The sequence below is a fragment of the Notolepis coatsorum genome (genome assembly GCF_963971535.1).
Source record: "Notolepis coatsorum genome assembly, chromosome: 7".
Lineage (NCBI taxonomy): Eukaryota > Metazoa > Chordata > Actinopteri > Aulopiformes > Paralepididae > Notolepis > Notolepis coatsorum.
Window position 1 is genome coordinate 5794371 of NC_140171.1, and position 18471 is coordinate 5812841.

General features: G+C 41.2%; 1 protein-coding gene across 1 annotated transcript in view; it reads left to right on the plus strand.

The window, feature by feature from the left end:
• Positions 1–16729, plus strand: part of meis1a (Meis homeobox 1 a) — a gene marked incomplete at its 3' end in the record, with an annotated part of 20622 nt that extends 3893 nt beyond the window's left edge. Inside the window, exons 3-5 of the mRNA XM_084319455.1 lie at positions 192–338; positions 11336–11447; positions 16683–16729. Of these exons, the coding sequence (XP_084175581.1) occupies positions 192–338; positions 11336–11447; positions 16683–16729 (306 nt within the window). The remainder of the gene's footprint in view (positions 1–191; positions 339–11335; positions 11448–16682) is intronic.
• Positions 16730–18471: the final 1742 nt, after the last annotated feature.

Consider the following 18471-nt stretch of genomic DNA (forward strand, 5'->3'; position numbering starts at 1 on the left):
CAGAGAGAATAGTCATGCAGGTTTGCAGAACAAATGTATTTCAGATATGCAGGTTTGCAGAACAAATGTATTTCATAGAATATGCAGGTCTGCAGAACAAATGTATTTCAGAGAATATGCAGGTCTGCAGACACACATACGGGTTTTCTGTTGATGTTTCATCGTTTTTTTTTTTTTTTTTTTTTTTGCAGGTTCACGAACTTTGCGACAATTTCTGTCATCGATACATTAGCTGCTTGAAAGGGAAAATGCCCATCGATTTGGTCATCGACGACAACAGGGACGGGAATAAATCAGACAGCGAAGACTTCACGAGATCCGCCGGCACTGTCGATCAGGTATTGCTTCGAACTCTTCATCGTGTGTATAGTAGGTCATATATAATATATGTATATATAAATATATGTCATATGTTCTGAAGAAAGGGTCGCCTGTCGTTGAAGAAGTACAAGCGATGTTGTTTGATTTTGGGACTAAAATGGTGTATTGTTTACCTTGCGTTGTACCGTACGATATGGAAAACGTAATTATTATAGGAAATTCATTCAATCATAGGACAGACAGAGCACCTGAAAGTGACGGAAAATGAAATCAAATTTAAATTCGGTCTCTGGCGCCCTAAGTGTTCTTCAAGACGATTCGAAGCAACAACAAACTTGATGTTTCTATAGGCGAGTGTGTACGAGTTACAATAAAACATTCATGAATTATACTCTGCTCTAGGCTATATTATCAATTTATATCATATGCATGGTCAACAATCAACATTAAATGAAATTAAATGATATATAATCGTTCTCTCGGCTGGCTGCAGCTCGCATGATGCTGGAAAATAATGTTTATCTTTTCGAGGTCAAAAAGCCAATAAGTCTCTTGTTTGTGGTTTGTGTGCAACCAAGCCGGTTTGAAACCACGTTGCAGCCTCCCAGCTATAATAAGCTTAAAGGAATAATGTATCCCCCCCCCTCCCCCCCTTGTTCCAAGTGTCATGGCAGACACTCTGGACTTGTTAGCTATTTAACCCCTCATTTACCAAGAAAAGGAGCAACAAGTATACAGTACAGCCTGAATCCGAGAGGATTAGTGTCGAATGACACCCATAGGCTCCAAACCAACAGGTTTACGCTGTCAGACATGTCACGTGGTGTCCCACCGCCACGAGTTATTTTCATTTGAAATTTCGATTTCGTTATAATTATTCCACGTGGGATTTAGCAATTATTAATACATCAGACGCCCCCCTGAATCTCAATCTTGTATACGTCTCGAGTCTTGGTTTGGAATTAAACATCGAGGCTCGGAGCATGCAGAGTTCACTTCTGTAAAAAGGAAAAACCTGTAAAAACGATATACCCACGTGATCACGATCATATAGTTGTTGGATAGTATTTTTGTTTTTGCACTGCTAGAACTTCTGCAAATGTTTTTTTTATATAATATAATATATATCATATATATATATATGTGTGTGTGTGTGTGTGTGTGTGTGTGTGTGTGTGTGTGTGTGTGTGTGTGTGTGTGTGTGCTTGCATGCACAATGCTGTGTGTATTGGGTGTGTTTTTACTAGTGTGTCAGCTTACTCCCTTTTGGCACAATGAGAGAAACCGGGAGTATGCATTTATGTGTGTGTGTTTGCGTGTGTATGCCGCTCGTGTGTATGTGTGTGTGTGTGTGCCGCGTGTGTGTGTGTGTGTGTGTGCCGCGTGTGTGTGTGTGTGTGTGTGTGCGTGTAGCTCTGTAAGAGACTGTATAGGATCAACTAACTGTTGGCTCTTTGAGGGGGAGGGTGGGGGAGGAGATGTGAGTGGGGGGGGGGGGGGGGGGGGGCATGTTATTAACAGATTGCAGAGGAGGTGATTTGTGAAAGTGTGTCATGTGTGTTGTGTGTTGTTGTGTGTGTGTATGTGTGTTGTGTGTTGTGTGTGTGATTGATTGATTGATTGCTTGATTGATTGAACATGTTATTAACAGATTGCAGAATGGGTACAGTACAGTACGGCTCAATAGATACAATTGTTAAGGGGATGCAGACCAGAGAAAGACTTTCGTCTTATTTACATCAGGGTCCCCCATTTTCAATTCAGTGTGTGTCTGTGTGTGTGTGTACGTATTGTGTGTGTGTCTGTATGAGGGGCCGTTTAGGACATAATACCGTCACTTAAATCATATACGTATGCTATTGAAAAACTTGTGCGTATATACAAACACTGTCCCGTATGCTACTGAAAGCTGTATGTGTGTGTGTCTGTGTGTGTGTGTGTGTGTGTGTGTGTGTGTGTGTGTGTCTGTGTGTTGTGTGTGTGTTGTGTGTGTGTTGCGTGTGTGTGTGTCTGTGTGTGTGTTCAGAGCAGCCGTGTGTCACACTTGAGGAACATGCATCATATAATACGGTCTTGGTCGACTTATGACACATGTTGTAATGCATTTAGGCAGCGGGGGGGGGGGGGGGGGGGGTTTCCAATGTGTCAAACACCTTGATTGATGGGTGTTTAGCTCCTCCCCTCTCTCTCTGTGTTTCCCTTTTACACACTTCCTAATGGCGCATTTTATTAATTATGGAAAATAAATTTAATAAAATAAAGATAAATGAAAGAAGATATTTCTTTAATTTATCTTTATTTATTTTTATTTTTTATTTCTCTATATAAGAGAGCAACATGATGGACCAGTGAGCGGTATTTGACATAACTGATCCTATAGGCCCGTCTACACTAGAACTGATCCTATAGGCCCGTCTACACTAGAACTGATCCTATAGGCCCGTCTACACTAGAACTGATCCTATAGGCCCGTCTACACTAGAACTGATCCTATAGGCCCGTCTACACTAGAACTGACCCTATAGGCCCGTCTACACTAGAACTGATCCTATAGGCCCGTCTACACTAGAACTGATCCTATAGGCCCGTCTACACTAGAACTGATCCTATAGGCCCGTCTACACTAGAACTGATCCTATAGGCCTGTCTACACTATAACTGATTCTATAGGCCTGTCTACAGTAGAACTGATCCTATAGGCCCGTCTACAGTAGGCCTCCATTGTCAACTCTTTAGAACACTACCAGCATCCTCTTAACCTGCGCCCCCAAAAGTGGCCTTTTTAGTTTTCATTTTTGAGGACTGCATACCTTTTTTGCAAACCAAAACAACATACCTTATACTTATAGCACATGCATGAGCCTGGTCTCGTTTGAAAGATGACATTCTGAAGTTTCTGATTCCAGAAATAGAATACAATTTTACTGCTAACGTAATAGAGTAACATAGGTCTGAACTTGAGTTGTAGAAAAAACTTGTTACTCAAGTCTTTCTGTAGTAGTTAGTAGTCCAGAGGTAGTATTTCCCCAGAAGGTGGTATGGCTTACAAATCCATACAGACCCATAGCCTGAAGCCTTATGAAGTACATGTCCAAATTCCATAAAGATCCATTTAGAAATGAGTGATTAGGAGTGATTTCGGTAAACTGTGTGCAAAAGAAAAACTGAGTTTTCTCATAGACTTCAATTAATTCGGCTGTTTTTCTCTTCCTGTTTTCGCTTGTTAGTTTTCACCAGATCCCTGATTCATACACCCCCACGTGGGCTATCATTGGAAAGCCACACTCATTGGCTACAACCCTGTCCAATCATTTTCGAGATCGGATCTAGATTGACGGAACTAGAGCCCCAAGAGTCGGGAGTGGTATATTGCGCAATACCGTGTACTTTGCACAAGCCTCGAATACCGGCATGTAACTCGAGAACCGCTGAATGGATTTTGTCGGATTTTGTCGCTATCGACAGGCAACAAATAAGCCTTCAATTCAATATATATTGAATTCAATATGTATAAAAAAAAAAAAAAAAAAAAATAAAAAAAATATATATATATATATATATTGTATTACAAAATATGCACACCCGAGCCACTAGGGGTCGCCAACGTGCCGGTGGGAAAATCGTCCTAAAAAGGTCCCACATACGGGGACCCCGCTTGCTAAGAGGATGTTTTATTGACAGCGAGCCACTGTGACAGCGCTTTAAACTCTACAACGCATCCACGCGGCACTGATACAACGTATCCACACGGCACCGATACAACGTATCCACGCGGCACCGATACAACGTATCCACACGGCACTGATACAACGTATCCACACGGCACCGATACAACGTATCCACGCGGCACTGATACAACGTATCCACACAGCACTGATACAACGTATCCACACGGCACTGATACAACGTATTCACACGGCACCGATACAACGTATCCACACAGCACCGATACAACGTATTCACACGGCACTGATACAACGTATTCACACGGCACCGATACAACGTATCCACACGGCACCGATACAACGTATTCACACGGCACCGATACAACGTATCCACACGGCACCGATACAACGTATCCACACGGCACCGATACAACGTATTCACACGGCACCGATACAACGTATCCACACGGCACCGATACAACGTATTCACACGGCACCGATACAACGTATCCACACGGCACTGATACAACGTATTCACACGGCACCAGGGTGTAAAGTACTTGAGTAATTGTACTTCGTTACAATACTTAAGTACTGTTTTTGGGGATTTGTACTTTACTCGAGTATTATTAAGTTTGTATACTTGTACTTTTACTCAATTATATTACATTTCAGAGGAAAAAAGACATACTTTTTACTCCTTATATTTGAAATGCACACCTACAAAGTACAAAGTACAAATCTCGCAGGTCCAACCATTTTAATGAGTGTATTTGTTTCTCTGGCCGCACTAACGTTAACGTTATTAATCCTGCGGCCGCACTTTATTTAAAAACAGCCAATCAAATCCTCATCAATGGAAAATGAACCCGCCCACCATGCTGATTGGTGCTTGTGCAAGACTAGAAAGCGGGGGGGGGGGGGGCTCCAGTAGCTCACCACGTACCGCGAGTGCTATTTCAGTGCCGTGGACAACCGTGCTCGTCACGGATCTGGGGCTGAGCGAGTTCGAATCCCGGACTGCAGCCGTGCCTTTCCCAGAGTGTCTTCCCCCCCATCTGAACCCTTTCAGCCTGCTTCTGTCGGTCGAACTTGACCAAGTATAAATGCGATAAACGTATAAAAGAGCCAGGGAAATTGCCAAAGTTTAAAAAAAAAGAAAGCGGGGGGATCTTTGATTAAACACCTGCTATCAGAAGAATAGACGGTCAGAAAAAAAAGTGTCTACTTTTACTTTTTAGTAGAAACTTTTTTTTACTTTTACTCAAGTGTAGTTTCTAGCCAGATACTCTGACTTCTTTAACTTGAGTACGATTTTGAGACGGTACCCCATATACTTTCACTTAAGTATAATTTCTGGGTACTTTTTTTACACCCCCGCACAGCACTGATACAACGCATCCACTCGGCAGCAGCAGCACCCACGGCGCCACCTCAGGCAGCGGAAGTCTCCCGCTCGCTCGCGTCCCGCCCGCCCGCCGTCCCACAGCCTACTCCTTTTAGTGCCCCCCTGTTCCGAGAGCAGCTGTACCCCAGCGGTGTGTCACTTTCACACTTAATTCCACACTTAATTTCTCCCTCCAGTGGGGGTGTTAAAGGGTTAGAATGCACGGAGAGAGAGGCCGCCGTGGGAGAGAGGTGCACCCCCCCCCCCCCCCCCCCCCCTTCCCCCGGAGACACTGAAACCCCTCTCTCTCTCCTCTCTCTCCCCCGGGTGTGGTTCCAGTTTGATTTGGACAAATCTCCTCTTAGCCTCCCCCCCCCCGCGCCCACTCCCCTTACTCCCGCCCCCCACTCCTCTTCCTCCTCCTGCTCCTCTCGCTCCTCCTGTTTCTCTCTCGCCCCCCCCCCCCCCCCCCCCCGTCAGAGTGTGTCGGGAGCCGCCGCTTTAACCGTTTGCGCTCCGAGCATGTGTTCCGCATTACGGCCTCCTCCGTCCTGACGGCATGCGCTTGGTATGCGGTGAAACGCAGGATATATATATATATATATTTATATATACTGTCTATAGATATTATTAATGTTTCTCTCACTTTCATAGTTATTATTATTATTATTATAACACTTGGTCAAAGACACTTATGAGCGGTGAGCGTGTGTGTGTTGACCTGGAGTTGGCAGTACGTCATCAAGGAGAACCTGCCTTTTCTCGGTCCTTGCCCCACAACGGTGGAACGAACTTCCCACCGCAGTTAGGAGGACAGCCGAAACCCGTCCAATCTTTCGCCGTCGACTAAAGACGCACTTCTTCAGCCATTATCTAAAAATAAAAAAAAAAAAAAAGAAAGAAGATAAATCGAACCCTAACTAACCTTACTGTCATGCACTTGTCCTAATAAACTAACCTACACTGTAGCACTCAACACTTTGATGAACATTGTTACTCAGCTGATAGAGTTGTGCCCTTCCTGCTGTCTTGTTGTACAGAACTTGTAAGTCGCTTTGGATAAAAGCGTTCAGCTAAATGACTAAATGTAAATGTCCACCACCATGAGAAGCAGTAGGTCCCTCACCATGAGAAGCAGTAGGTCCCTCACCATGAGAAGCAGTAGGTCCCTCACCATGAGAAGCAGTAGGTCCCTCACCATGAGAAGCAGTAGGTCCCTCACCATGAGAAGCAGTAGGTCCCTCACCATGAGAAGCAGTAAGTCCCTCACCATGAGAAGCAGTAGGTCCCTCACCATGAGAAGCAGTAGGTCCCTCACCATGAGAAGCAGTAGGTCCCTCACCATGAGAAGCAGTAGGTCCCTCACCATGAGAAGCAGTACGTCCACCACCATGAGAAGCAGTAAGTCCCTCACCATGAGAAGCAGTACGTCCCTCACCATGAGAAGCAGTATGTCCCTCACCATGAGAAGCAGTAGGTCCCTCACCATGAGAAGCAGCAGGTCCCTCACCATGAGAAGCAGTAAGTCCCTCACCATGAGAAGCAGTAGGTCCCTCACCATGAGAAGCAGTAGGTCCCTCACCATGAGAAGCAGTAGGTCCCTCACCATGAGAAGCAGTAGGTCCCTCACCATGAGAAGCAGTAGGTCCCTCACCATGAGGAGCAGTAGGTCCCTCACCATGAGAAGCAGTAGGTCCCTCACCATGAGAAGCAGTACGTCCCTCACCATGAGAAGCAGTAGGTCCCTCACCATGAGAAGCAGTACGTCCTTCACCGTGAGAAGCAGTAGGTCCCTCACCATGAGAAGCAGTAGGTCCCTCACCATGAGGAGCAGTAGGTCCCTCACCATGAGAAGCAGTAGGTCCCTCACCATGAGAAGCAGTAGGTCCCTCACCATGAGAAGCAGTAGGTCCCTCACCATGAGAAGCAGTAGGTCCCTCACCATGAGAAGCAGTAGGTCCCTCACCATGAGAAGCAGTAGGTCCCTCACCATGAGAAGCAGTAGGTCCCTCACCATGAGAAGCAGTACGTCCTTCACCATGAGAAGCAGTACGTCCCTCACCATGAGAAGCAGTAGGTCCCTCACCATGAGAAGCAGTAAGTCCCTCACCATGAGAAGCAGTAGGTCCCTCACCATGAGAAGCAGTAAGTCCCTCACCATGAGAAGCAGTAGGTCCCTCACCATGAGAAGCAGTAGGTCCCTCACCATGAGAAGCAGTAGGTCCCTCACCATGAGAAGCAGTAAGTCCCTCACCATGAGAAGCAGTAGGTCCCTCACCATGAGAAGCAGTAGGTCCCTCACCATGAGAAGCAGTAAGTCCCTCACCATGAGAAGCAGTAGGTCCCTCACCATGAGAAGCAGTAGGTCCCTCACCATGAGAAGCAGTAGGTCCCTCACCATGAGAAGCAGTAGGTCCCTCACCATGAGAAGCAGTAGGTCCCTCACCATGAGAAGCAGTACGTCCCTCACCATGAGAAGCAGTAAGTCCCTCACCGTGAGAAGCAGTATCAACGTATCGGGGGCGACAGTGGCTCGGGAGGTAGAGCACTGGCACTCCGGAGGTTCCCGGTTCGATACCTAACCCCTAATTGCTCCCGATGAGCAGGTTGGCACCTTGCATGGTTGCCTCCGCCGTCGGTGTGTGAATGTGTGAGTGAATGTGTGAGTGAATGGGTAAAATGTGAGTAGCAAATTGTAAAGCGCTTTGGATAAAAGCTGCTATATATAAAAAAGCAGCCGAGTACCATTTACCAGTACGTCCACCACGTTGAGAAGCAGCTTGCGTCGCTACTAGCGGTGTGAAAACGCTCGACCGAATGGCAGCCCAATCTCGCTTAAAATATGTAAATAAAGTACTTATCGACCACAGAAAAAAAGGTACATAATCGTATGTTATGTTATAGACATAAGTAATATATTCACGTATTTACGAAAATGTATAATGTGCACGAAAAACGTCTGGACCGTCACACAAGTGCCTTTACCTCAAGACTACAGAGACACACTTTTCTGATGGCCTCGCCTCAGACCTTAGACTAACCATACACTTAACCCTAACCACAACTTTCTATCTTAAACCATAACTGTTAAACTTTGAAATTAACCATCATAATAATAATAATAATAATAATAATAATAATAATAATAATAATAATAATAATAATAATAATAATAATAATAATAATAATAATAATAATAATAATAATAATAATAATAATAATAAATTCAATTCTTTACCGCACTTTACATTTGTAAAAATCTCAAAGTGCTACAGGAGATAAAAACAAAACGTTAAATGAATAAAACAATTAAAATGAATAAAACAACCAATGAAAGGGAAGAACATAAGAAATAAAATAGATTAAAATAATGAAGAAAAAAAATGAATAGAAGTACAAATAAAAGTAGAAGAAAAATTCAGGCAAAAGCCTTGTTAAAAAGAAATGTATTGCTCATCGTATGTATGTATGTATGTATGTATGTATGTATGTATGTATGTATGTATGTATGTATGTATGTATGTATGTATGTATGTAATGTATGTATGTATGTATGTATGTATGTATGTATGTATGTATGTATGTATGTATGTATGTATGTATGTATGTATGTATGTATGTATGTATGTAATGTATGTATGTATGTATGTATGTATGTATGTATGTATGTATGTAATGTATGTATGTATGTAATGTATGTATGTATGTATGTATGTATGTATGTATGTATGTATGTATGTATGTATGTATGTATGTATGTATGTATGTATGTATGTATGTATGTATGTATGTATGTATGTGTGTGTGTATGTATGTATGTATGTATGTATGTATGTATGTATGTATGTATGTATGTATGTATGTATGTATGTATGTATGTATGTATGTATGTATGTATGTATGTATGTATGTATGTATGTATGTATGTATGTATGTATGTAATGTATGTATGTATGTATGTATGTATGTATGTATGTATGTATGTATGTATGTATGTATGTATGTATGTATGTATGTATGTATGTATGTGTGTATGTATGTATGTATGTATGTATGTATGTATGTATGTATGTATGTATGTATGTATGTATGTATGTATGTATGTATGTATGTATGTATGTATGTATGTATGTATGTATGTATGTATGTATCATCATCATAGTATTGCTGTGTTTGTATCAGGGTGGGTGGTTTAGTCTAGTGGTGAGAGCACTCGCCCGCAACCCCAATCATATACGATACGAAATGTAAATATATGACGTAAATAATATATTACTCATGGCTATGACATAGCGTACATTATGTACCTTTTTTCCCCGTGGTTGATTAGTATTTATTTCCATTGAGACCGCGTTGCAGCGAGACGGAGAGGTTATGATCCAACGTGGCTATTATTTTGCTTTACTGTAGAGATCCAGATACATATAGAAGTTGAATGTGTCCTGAATTAGAAAATGTTTTTTTCTTTTCTTCTGGGGACCCACATTTTCTAAATACAAATATGATGTTGAATGAATGAATGAATAAATGAATGAATGAATGAATGAATGAATGAAAAGTTTATTTTTGAACATGTATTCTCCACCTTCCGCCAAACAAATCACAATGGCAAGCTCCTTCAAACAGAACAATCGTAATGAAAAAAGAAATTATAAACAAAAAGTCAAGAGCAATGTAGTTAATTTGTTGTCATGTTCAAAAAAGGAGCAGAGGGAAGCTAAGCTTATCGATCCCTACCCAATTACATTGACATGTTTTCTTCCATTCATTTTACTTGATATAACATAAATTAGTATAATACATTATATAATATACTTTTACTTATAGTACAAAAAGAAAAAAACGTAAGTCGCATGACAGCAGTAAATACAATACGAACACTACATAACACAATATAACATAACTTTGGTTATCCGCATTACTCATCTATATTTCTCTAATGTATTGTTAGATGGATTGTATTGTATTGTATGTATGTATTGTAATGTTGATTGGACATGTTCTTGTGCAGGTTAGTAGGACAGAAATTACGTGTTTTAGACGGCTAAACCATTTTATTCAACACTGGCTTCAAATGATACCACAACAAAGAAAATGTTATTTGATTTGATCTTTATTTATCCCAAACACAACAAACATACAAATCACAGTAAAGACTAAATGTAAACATAAACAAACGAGTCCGTCTTCATCCATAGAAAAGCAAACGAGGATGAGTTGGAGAAGAAGAGGCAGACGGAAGCTCAGCGTATCTAGTTCTGCCCCTTTCTTACAATATCATAGCATCATCAAATTATTTGGGGGCCCATTTTAATCTTCCCAAGACCCACGTGGGGGTTCTGGGGGTATGTATTTCCAGTGTCAGAAATATTGTGTCTGTTACTAGGCTGAGTAAACTGTAATGAAGAAAAGGAGAATATAAATTATGATTTATGATTTTTGCAACTTTGATCATGTTAAATCTGCGGGGTACGAGAAAATGCTCACTGAGCTCATTCACCACCTTATTGAGATCATGTGTACAAGAAATCTAAGCAAATGAACCGCGGGAAGATGATTAAACAGAAGGATTTGTAGATACAGTAATGAATGATAATCGATTTTAATTATAAATTCATATTTGACCTTGAACTTGACCTTGACCTTATTATGGCCATACATCTATGGATAGTAGAAAAACATGAATGCTGTAACATGAATTGCCCAGTTTGGGACATACCAATACACTTTTTTTTTTTTTATCAAATTTTTTTATTATTAATTACATGAAACAAGACAACACATTAACCACAATCACAATACACAGAACTTCACAGGAAAATAACAAAAACAATAATAATACAGAAATAACAATTTATAAATTATAAAGACAAAAAGAAAAGAAAATAGAGTTCAACCTTTTTAAATTTTAAATTTCAAAATAAACTTGACCTTGACCTTGTTGGCGTCTCCGTCCCCCCAGATGCTGTGGAGCAGGGACCAGGACGACACGGCCTCCGTCCGCTCAGCGGGAACCCCGGGTCCCTCCAGCGGGGGACACACGTCACACAGCGGGGACAACAGCAGCGAACAAGGTAGGCACCGCCAGCCAGGCACCTGGCTGTACGCCTCTGTAAGCTTTAAGCTCCTGGTAGACACTCAGGCTGCGGTTACACTAATGGCCAGTTTTCGTTTCGTTTTCAGGGTCAGTTTTCGCTTTTCAGAACGCAACGTAATGGCAGGCAAGTTAGACATTGTTTTTGCCTCCTGAGCACAGTGATGTATATATACATGTAGTACAATGCCAAGGAACATGAAGGCAATTTTCAACCAATCAGAAAAGTTGAATTATGTGCCACTACACTTCCTGCTAAAAGATCAACAAACCACCATCTTTAAATGCCTTGCGTGAGCCATTTAGCCAACGTAGCATTTATTTTTCAGCAAAGAAAGTGCAATAAAAGTGCAATAAACAAGACGGATACATTCACTGTGTGTTCTGCCTCTCATTTGTTGATGAAACAAAACTAACATCAACACAATTGACCACCAAGAGCGGAGTTTAGTCTCACAAAAAGATCGTCGCCGATTTTGTTAGCTTACGTGCTAACGTGATTGGGATATGCCAGTATAACAGTATAGCATTGTGGCTAGCAGCGAAGTTTGTTAGCTTACGTGCTAACGTGATAGGGATATGCCATTATAACAGTATAGCATTGTGGCTAGCAGCTTGGTAACGTTAATGCTAGCAGAATGAATGGATGTAAACTTTATTTAACAGATTGCAGAATGGGTACAATACAATACGGCTCAATACAAACAATATATATATTTTTTTTGGTCCACTTTTTTCTCCCATTTTCTATTTTTCTCTCATCCCAATTTTCGTATCGTCCAATTCAACCCTCCCCTGTCTTTGAACGCTGTTTCATGCCTCCCACAAGCCGGCTGCAATGTGGACTAAGTCATACATAGCACGAGTCCCCTCCGATACTCGAGGTAACAGCAGTCGCATCTTTCCACCTGCGCGGCTCGATCTTTCAGCGTCAGGGGTCTGGGCTTTGGAGGGGCCCCGCCCCCGTCGCTTCCTGATTCTACTGCGCAGGCGCACCAACCGACCTGTAGGAGTCGCTGTCCACAACGCCCGATCCCCACCCACCAGTTTTCCCTCCCCCTAATACTGCCAATGTGTATTAGTGCGGACGACCAGCTAAACTGAAAGCAATGTGGAGCGCTGGGCTCGAACAGGGAGATGATCTGTTTGAGCCCAGCCTCCAGTATTCGTGGTGAGCGCCTTGCCCACTGCACCACGTAGACGCCCCAATACAAACAATTGTTAAGGGAATGCAGACTGTTGTAGCTTGGACTGGGCTCCTTATAACAATAACTTGACAACACATGGTAGCCGCAGCTCCTTGGGACAGCTCTGCTGTAAACTCTGGAAATAACCGTGCAGGTCTCTACTGCGCATGGGCGTTGAGCAACAACGGCTCCGTATCCGGCTCACGCAGATTACATGGCACCATTGTCTGCGAGTTTTTCCGAGTATCCAAAACGGAAACACAATTTCAGCGTTGCCAGTAGGACAACGCGTTATCCTGCCAAAACGGCGTTTCTTTTTAACTTGGACAGCAAACGTAATCATTCAGCAACAAAAACGTTGCTGTATTCACCAGTGTAACCATGGCCTCAAGTTTCAAGTTCAAGTTTCTTTATTAGTTGTCATACAAAAATACAGAATACTTTTATATGAAATGCTGTTTTGCTCCTGAGAGTGTGCTAGATAAAAAATAGATAAAGTATCAAATAGAAAGTCAAAAGTACGTAAACAAGTGTAAACAAAGTGTTCAATATACATATATACACAATATACAATACAGAGTAGAACAAATTTGTAACTGAGTTACAATACAATATACAGTACAATGCAGAAATGGGATGAGGTACAATTTAGGGTAAGGTAACTCTGTAAGCTCTAGACACTATTAGGGATGGGACTTTCTAGCAAAAGGGCTATTCGAAAACCGCTGGTTCGCGAGACACCCCAGGTGAATAGGCAAATATACTTTTTTTTGTTAATTTTGAGATTTTGTTATATTTTGCTTCCTAAACATGTCTTCTATGAAACTAGTGACAATAAAACGTCAATAACACACATTTAGTTGTTTATTTTACTTCATTTTGCCTTATTGCATCCATAAATGTGCACACATTGAGGAAGTGCCTCATTTGCATATATAAACATAAAATTCAGAAAACTTGCAATATATTTTTTCTTAGTTTATATGTACATAACAAACTGGGAAAGTTTCATAGTGATATCTATTCAAATATGTTTTGCCTATTAGGGGGTACTACACTGTACTACACTGTTTGTAGCCTGTGTGTAGTTTTGTTCAGTTCAATAACATCATTATTATTATTATTATTATTCAGTTATCAGGCATGTGTTTAGGTTGTCTATTACTAATGGTTTGATTAGGTTTTGTGTTTGTAAATATCTGTTTAAAAAAAAAGTATGGCATTTTACAATACAGAACTTTGAAGGCGTTTTCCCAAAAATGAGTTTTAAGAGTTTTTCCTCATACTCTGAGCCAGAAATCTCCACTTCAGTAGCACTCACATACACCAAACCTTCCAGTTCTATTCTGTTCTGAAGGTATTTACAGAAGGGTTTGTTGATATCACATTCATACCCTGATTTATATCACATTTTATTCCTAAAAACATGGCAAAATATGGAATTTTACCATAAAAATGGACTGAATGGAGTATTTTCTGATTTATGGAGTGATAAAAAGAGATATCCAAAATCCCCTCTGTAATAACCTTTGGCTCTAATATGTCAACAAAATGAAACTATAATTTTGAAAATGGCTTTATCCAATGTTCAGATTTCTGTCCTGGAATTATATGCAAATTAGTGCATATTTAAGTAGATCATGCCTCATTTGCATATTTAAACAAACAATTTCAGAAAACTTGTAATACAAAAAAGTAAGTAAAATATAAGTAATCAACTGGGGAAGTTTCATTGTGATATCTATTAGTTACATTTTTTACCCTATTCACCTGTAGTGTCTCGCCTTAAGACCGAATATTCTGATATTCGACCCCCCCCAACCACCCCTAAATTATTATTATTATTATTATTATTATTATTATTATTATTATTATTATTATTATTATTATTATTATTATTATTATTATTATTATTATTATTATTATTATTATTATTATTATTATTATTATTTTTTTAAATTATATTAGAAATATATTGTTATTTTCTGTTTCAGTTTAAATTCAGTTAAAATGTTCAGTTTCAGTTAAATTCAGTTATTCTTTTTAATAGAATGGATCATTAAAATCAAAGGGTATTGCACATAAATAGGCACTTCTAGAATCTGAAGTTCAGATAATCCTTCAGAACGTCAGAATCGGCTCAGCTGACCGACAATAAATCAAAATGACACCATTCACCGTTGAATATTCTAGCTCATCCCTAGACACTGTGGTAACTCTATAAGCTCTAGAGGCACTGTGGTAACTCTATACGCTCTAGAGACACTGTGGTAACTCTATACGCTCTAGGCACTGTGTCCCCTGTCTCCTCTGTGTCCCCTGTCGAGTAACTTGTTGTGTGGGATAGGTCTAAGTGATTAGAGACTAACTTGTTGTGTGGGATAGGTCTAAGTGATTAGAGAGTAACTTGTTGTGTGGGATAGGTCTAAGTTATTAGAGAGTAGCCTGGTAGCGTGAATACTTTGGGCAGCCGAAGAGTGCTTCCGCGTTCGAGTTTTGCACTCTGATTGGCCAGGTCATGTGACATGTGCGCCAATCGTGGGACAGCAAGTTCTGCGCCTATTTCCGGGTCTAACAGCCTGCAAACTACCTGGCGTTCTATCGCCATGCTCTAAGACAAACTCTAACCTTAACCGACTTCGAAAGAGTGCCTAAGCCTAACCAGTAGGGATGTCCGATATTATCGGCCGACCGATATTATCGGCCGATATCGGCAGTAAAATGTGATATCGGAAAATATCGGTATCGGTAAAAAAAAATAAAAAAAAATATATATTTTTTTTTACATTTATTTAACATTTATTTACCCAGGCAAGCAAGTAAGAACCAATTCTTATTTTATTTATTGTCAAAAGTATGCATGTTGGTTTAATTCAACAACAAGAGATATGTAATGTTAATTTTTACCTTTTTAATTATCATATTTTGCACAGATAATGCTTACATTTAGAAAGCCTTTTGAATGCATCCAGTGAAATTATTAGTTACCTGAAATTATTCCGTTTTTTGGGGGGGAAACCCTGCATATATCGGTATCGGTTGATATCGGTATCGGTATCGGTATCGAAATTAAGAGTTGGACAATATCGGAATATCGGTATCGGTAAAAAAGCCAATATCGAGCATCCCTACTAACCAGTGTAGAAACTTGCGGTCCCACGATTGGGCGTACATGTCACATGACCAGAAATGACCTGGCCAATCAGAGACGCGGAAACACTCTTCGGCTGCCCAAAGTATTCAGGCAGCCTGGGTAGGCAGTAGGCACTCAGCCAGGGTTAGACCAGTGCTGAATGTTGGGACTGTGTCCAACTGTGTCAACTCTGGCTGGCAAGTCAGTCTCGTCTACTGGTTACGTTGCCACTCGACCATCGTTTTGGAGTTCCTTTTCTGTGTTTTATTTTTATTTTTTATTATTTTTTAAACATAACATAAAATTAGATATACAAGCATTAATTAACAGTACACATCCAATGAAATCACCATTTAAATAAATGTAGTATACGAGATATACACCTAATACTTGCTATCTAATACCCTACATACATATGCTCTCGCTCGCTCCCCCCCCCCCCCCCCGGACCCCCACTTGGATAATCCATCCATTATCATTCGCTCCTAACCAGGCACTACAATTCATATGCTAGCTTTTATTCTCTCCACCACTTCTAACCACATTGCAATTTTGGTTTCACTGACACCTAAAATTCTTGCTGTAGATATTTCTAGATAAATCACATCGAGATATGTAAGAACCCAAACCTTCCGACACATTTTTTTCCGGTTGAAACCATTGTGATGCTATCAGCTTTTTAGCCGCTGTGATACCAGATAAAACTAAGGAGTTCCTTTTCTATTATTGGGAAACCAATGTATCTGGTAAATCGCCGGACATGGCCGGTACCTTAAACTCTGAAAGAAATGTATAATCTCAGGTCCTCCTGCACTCACTCAAGGAAACTATAAAAGAAGGAAGGGTCATCATTACATCATAATACCAGCGTTTTTAACGCTCTGCTCTGTGCCAGAATTTGGTGCCAGTTCTGTGTCGGAGCCCATGGGAGCTGCGTGCTAGAAACACACTAAAACCCCAACAACGCGCCTATACGTCATGTGACCTTTGAGGAAGAAATGCCTTCGCCAAATAAAAAAAAACACTTCTTTCCAAAATGTGCGCGTTAGTTTATATTTGCTGTTGGTCTCCAGATAGTATCCATAAGGTGATTACAGGTCCGCTTCACGGCCTCAGGGCAGGTAAATAAACAAATAAGAGCCCTTGCCAGCGGAGAGTGTCCCTTGAAAAATATAGGAGTTTAGGATAAATAAATATTGTGCAACATCTGTTTTTCTGTATTCCGTCTCTCTCTCTCTCTTCCTTCTATTTCGTTCAGGACTTTATGTCATAATAACCGAGGCCGTTTAATGATGATTGACAGGGCTAATACTAGCTAATGTTATGGGAATATCACATAGTATAGGCTATTAATTATTAATTGCGCATTGGAAGGTCATATATATACGAATTGAATGAATGAATGAATGAAAAGTTTATTTTTGAACATGTATTCTTTACATTCCTCTAAATACTGTAAATCATAATATCAAGCTTTGTCGAACTGAATGATCTGAATGAAAAAGAAATTATAAACAAAAAGTCAAGAGCAATGTAGTTAGTTGACATGTTCAAAAAAGGAGTAGAGGGAAGCTGAGCTTATTGATCCCTACCCCCCTTACGTTTACTTATTGATCCCTACCCCCTTACGTTTACTTATTGATCCCTACCCCCTTACATTTACTTATTGATCCCTACCCCCTTACGTTTACTTATTGATCCCTACCCCCCTTACGTTTACTTATTGATCCCTACCCCCTTACGTTTACTTATTGATCCCTACCCCCTTACGTTTACTTATTGATCCCTACCCCCTTACGTTTACTTTGTTCCTCCATTAATTTTACTTGATATAACATCATTTAGTATAATACATTATATAATATACATTTTACTATAGTAAAAATAAAATAAGTTAATGGATAAGTTCCTCTTCCTCCCGACCAGTGGTTCCTCTTCCTCCTCTTCCTCCCGACAAGTGGTTCCTCTTCCTCTTCCTCTTCCTCCTCTTCCTCCCGACCAGTAGTTCCTCTTCCTCCTCTTCCTCCTCTTCCTCCCGACCAGTGGTTCCTCTTCCTCTTCCTCCTCTTCCTCCCGACCAGTAGTTCCTCTTCCTCCTCTTCCTCCCGACCAGTGGTTCCACTTCCTCTTCCTCTTCCTCCTCTTCCTCCCGACCAGTGGTTCCTCTTCCTCTTCCTCCTTTTCCTCCCGACCAGTGGTTCCTCTTCCTCTTCCTCCTCTTCCTCCTGACCAGTAGTTCCTCTTCCTCCTCTTCCTCCTCTTCCTCCCGACCAGTGGTTCCTCTTCCTCTTCCTCTTCCTCCTCTTCCTCCTGACCAGTGGTTCCTCTTCCTCTTCCTCCTCTTCCTCCCGACCAGTGGTTCCTCTTCCTCCTCTTCCTCCTCTTCCTCCTGACCAGTGGTTCCTCTTCCTCTTCCTCCTCTTCCTCCTCTTCCTCCTCTTCCTCCTCTTCCTCCCGACCAGTAGTTCCTCTTCCTCTTCCTCCTCTTCCTCCTGACCAGTAGTTCCTCTTCCTCCTCTTCCTCCTCTTCCTCCCGACCAGTGGTTCCTCTTCCTCTTCCTCTTCCTCCTCTTCCTCCTGACCAGTGGTTCCTCTTCCTCTTCCTCCTCTTCCTCCCGACCAGTGGTTCCTCTTCCTCCTCTTCCTCCCGACCAGTGGTTCCTCTTCCTCCTCTTCCTCCCGAC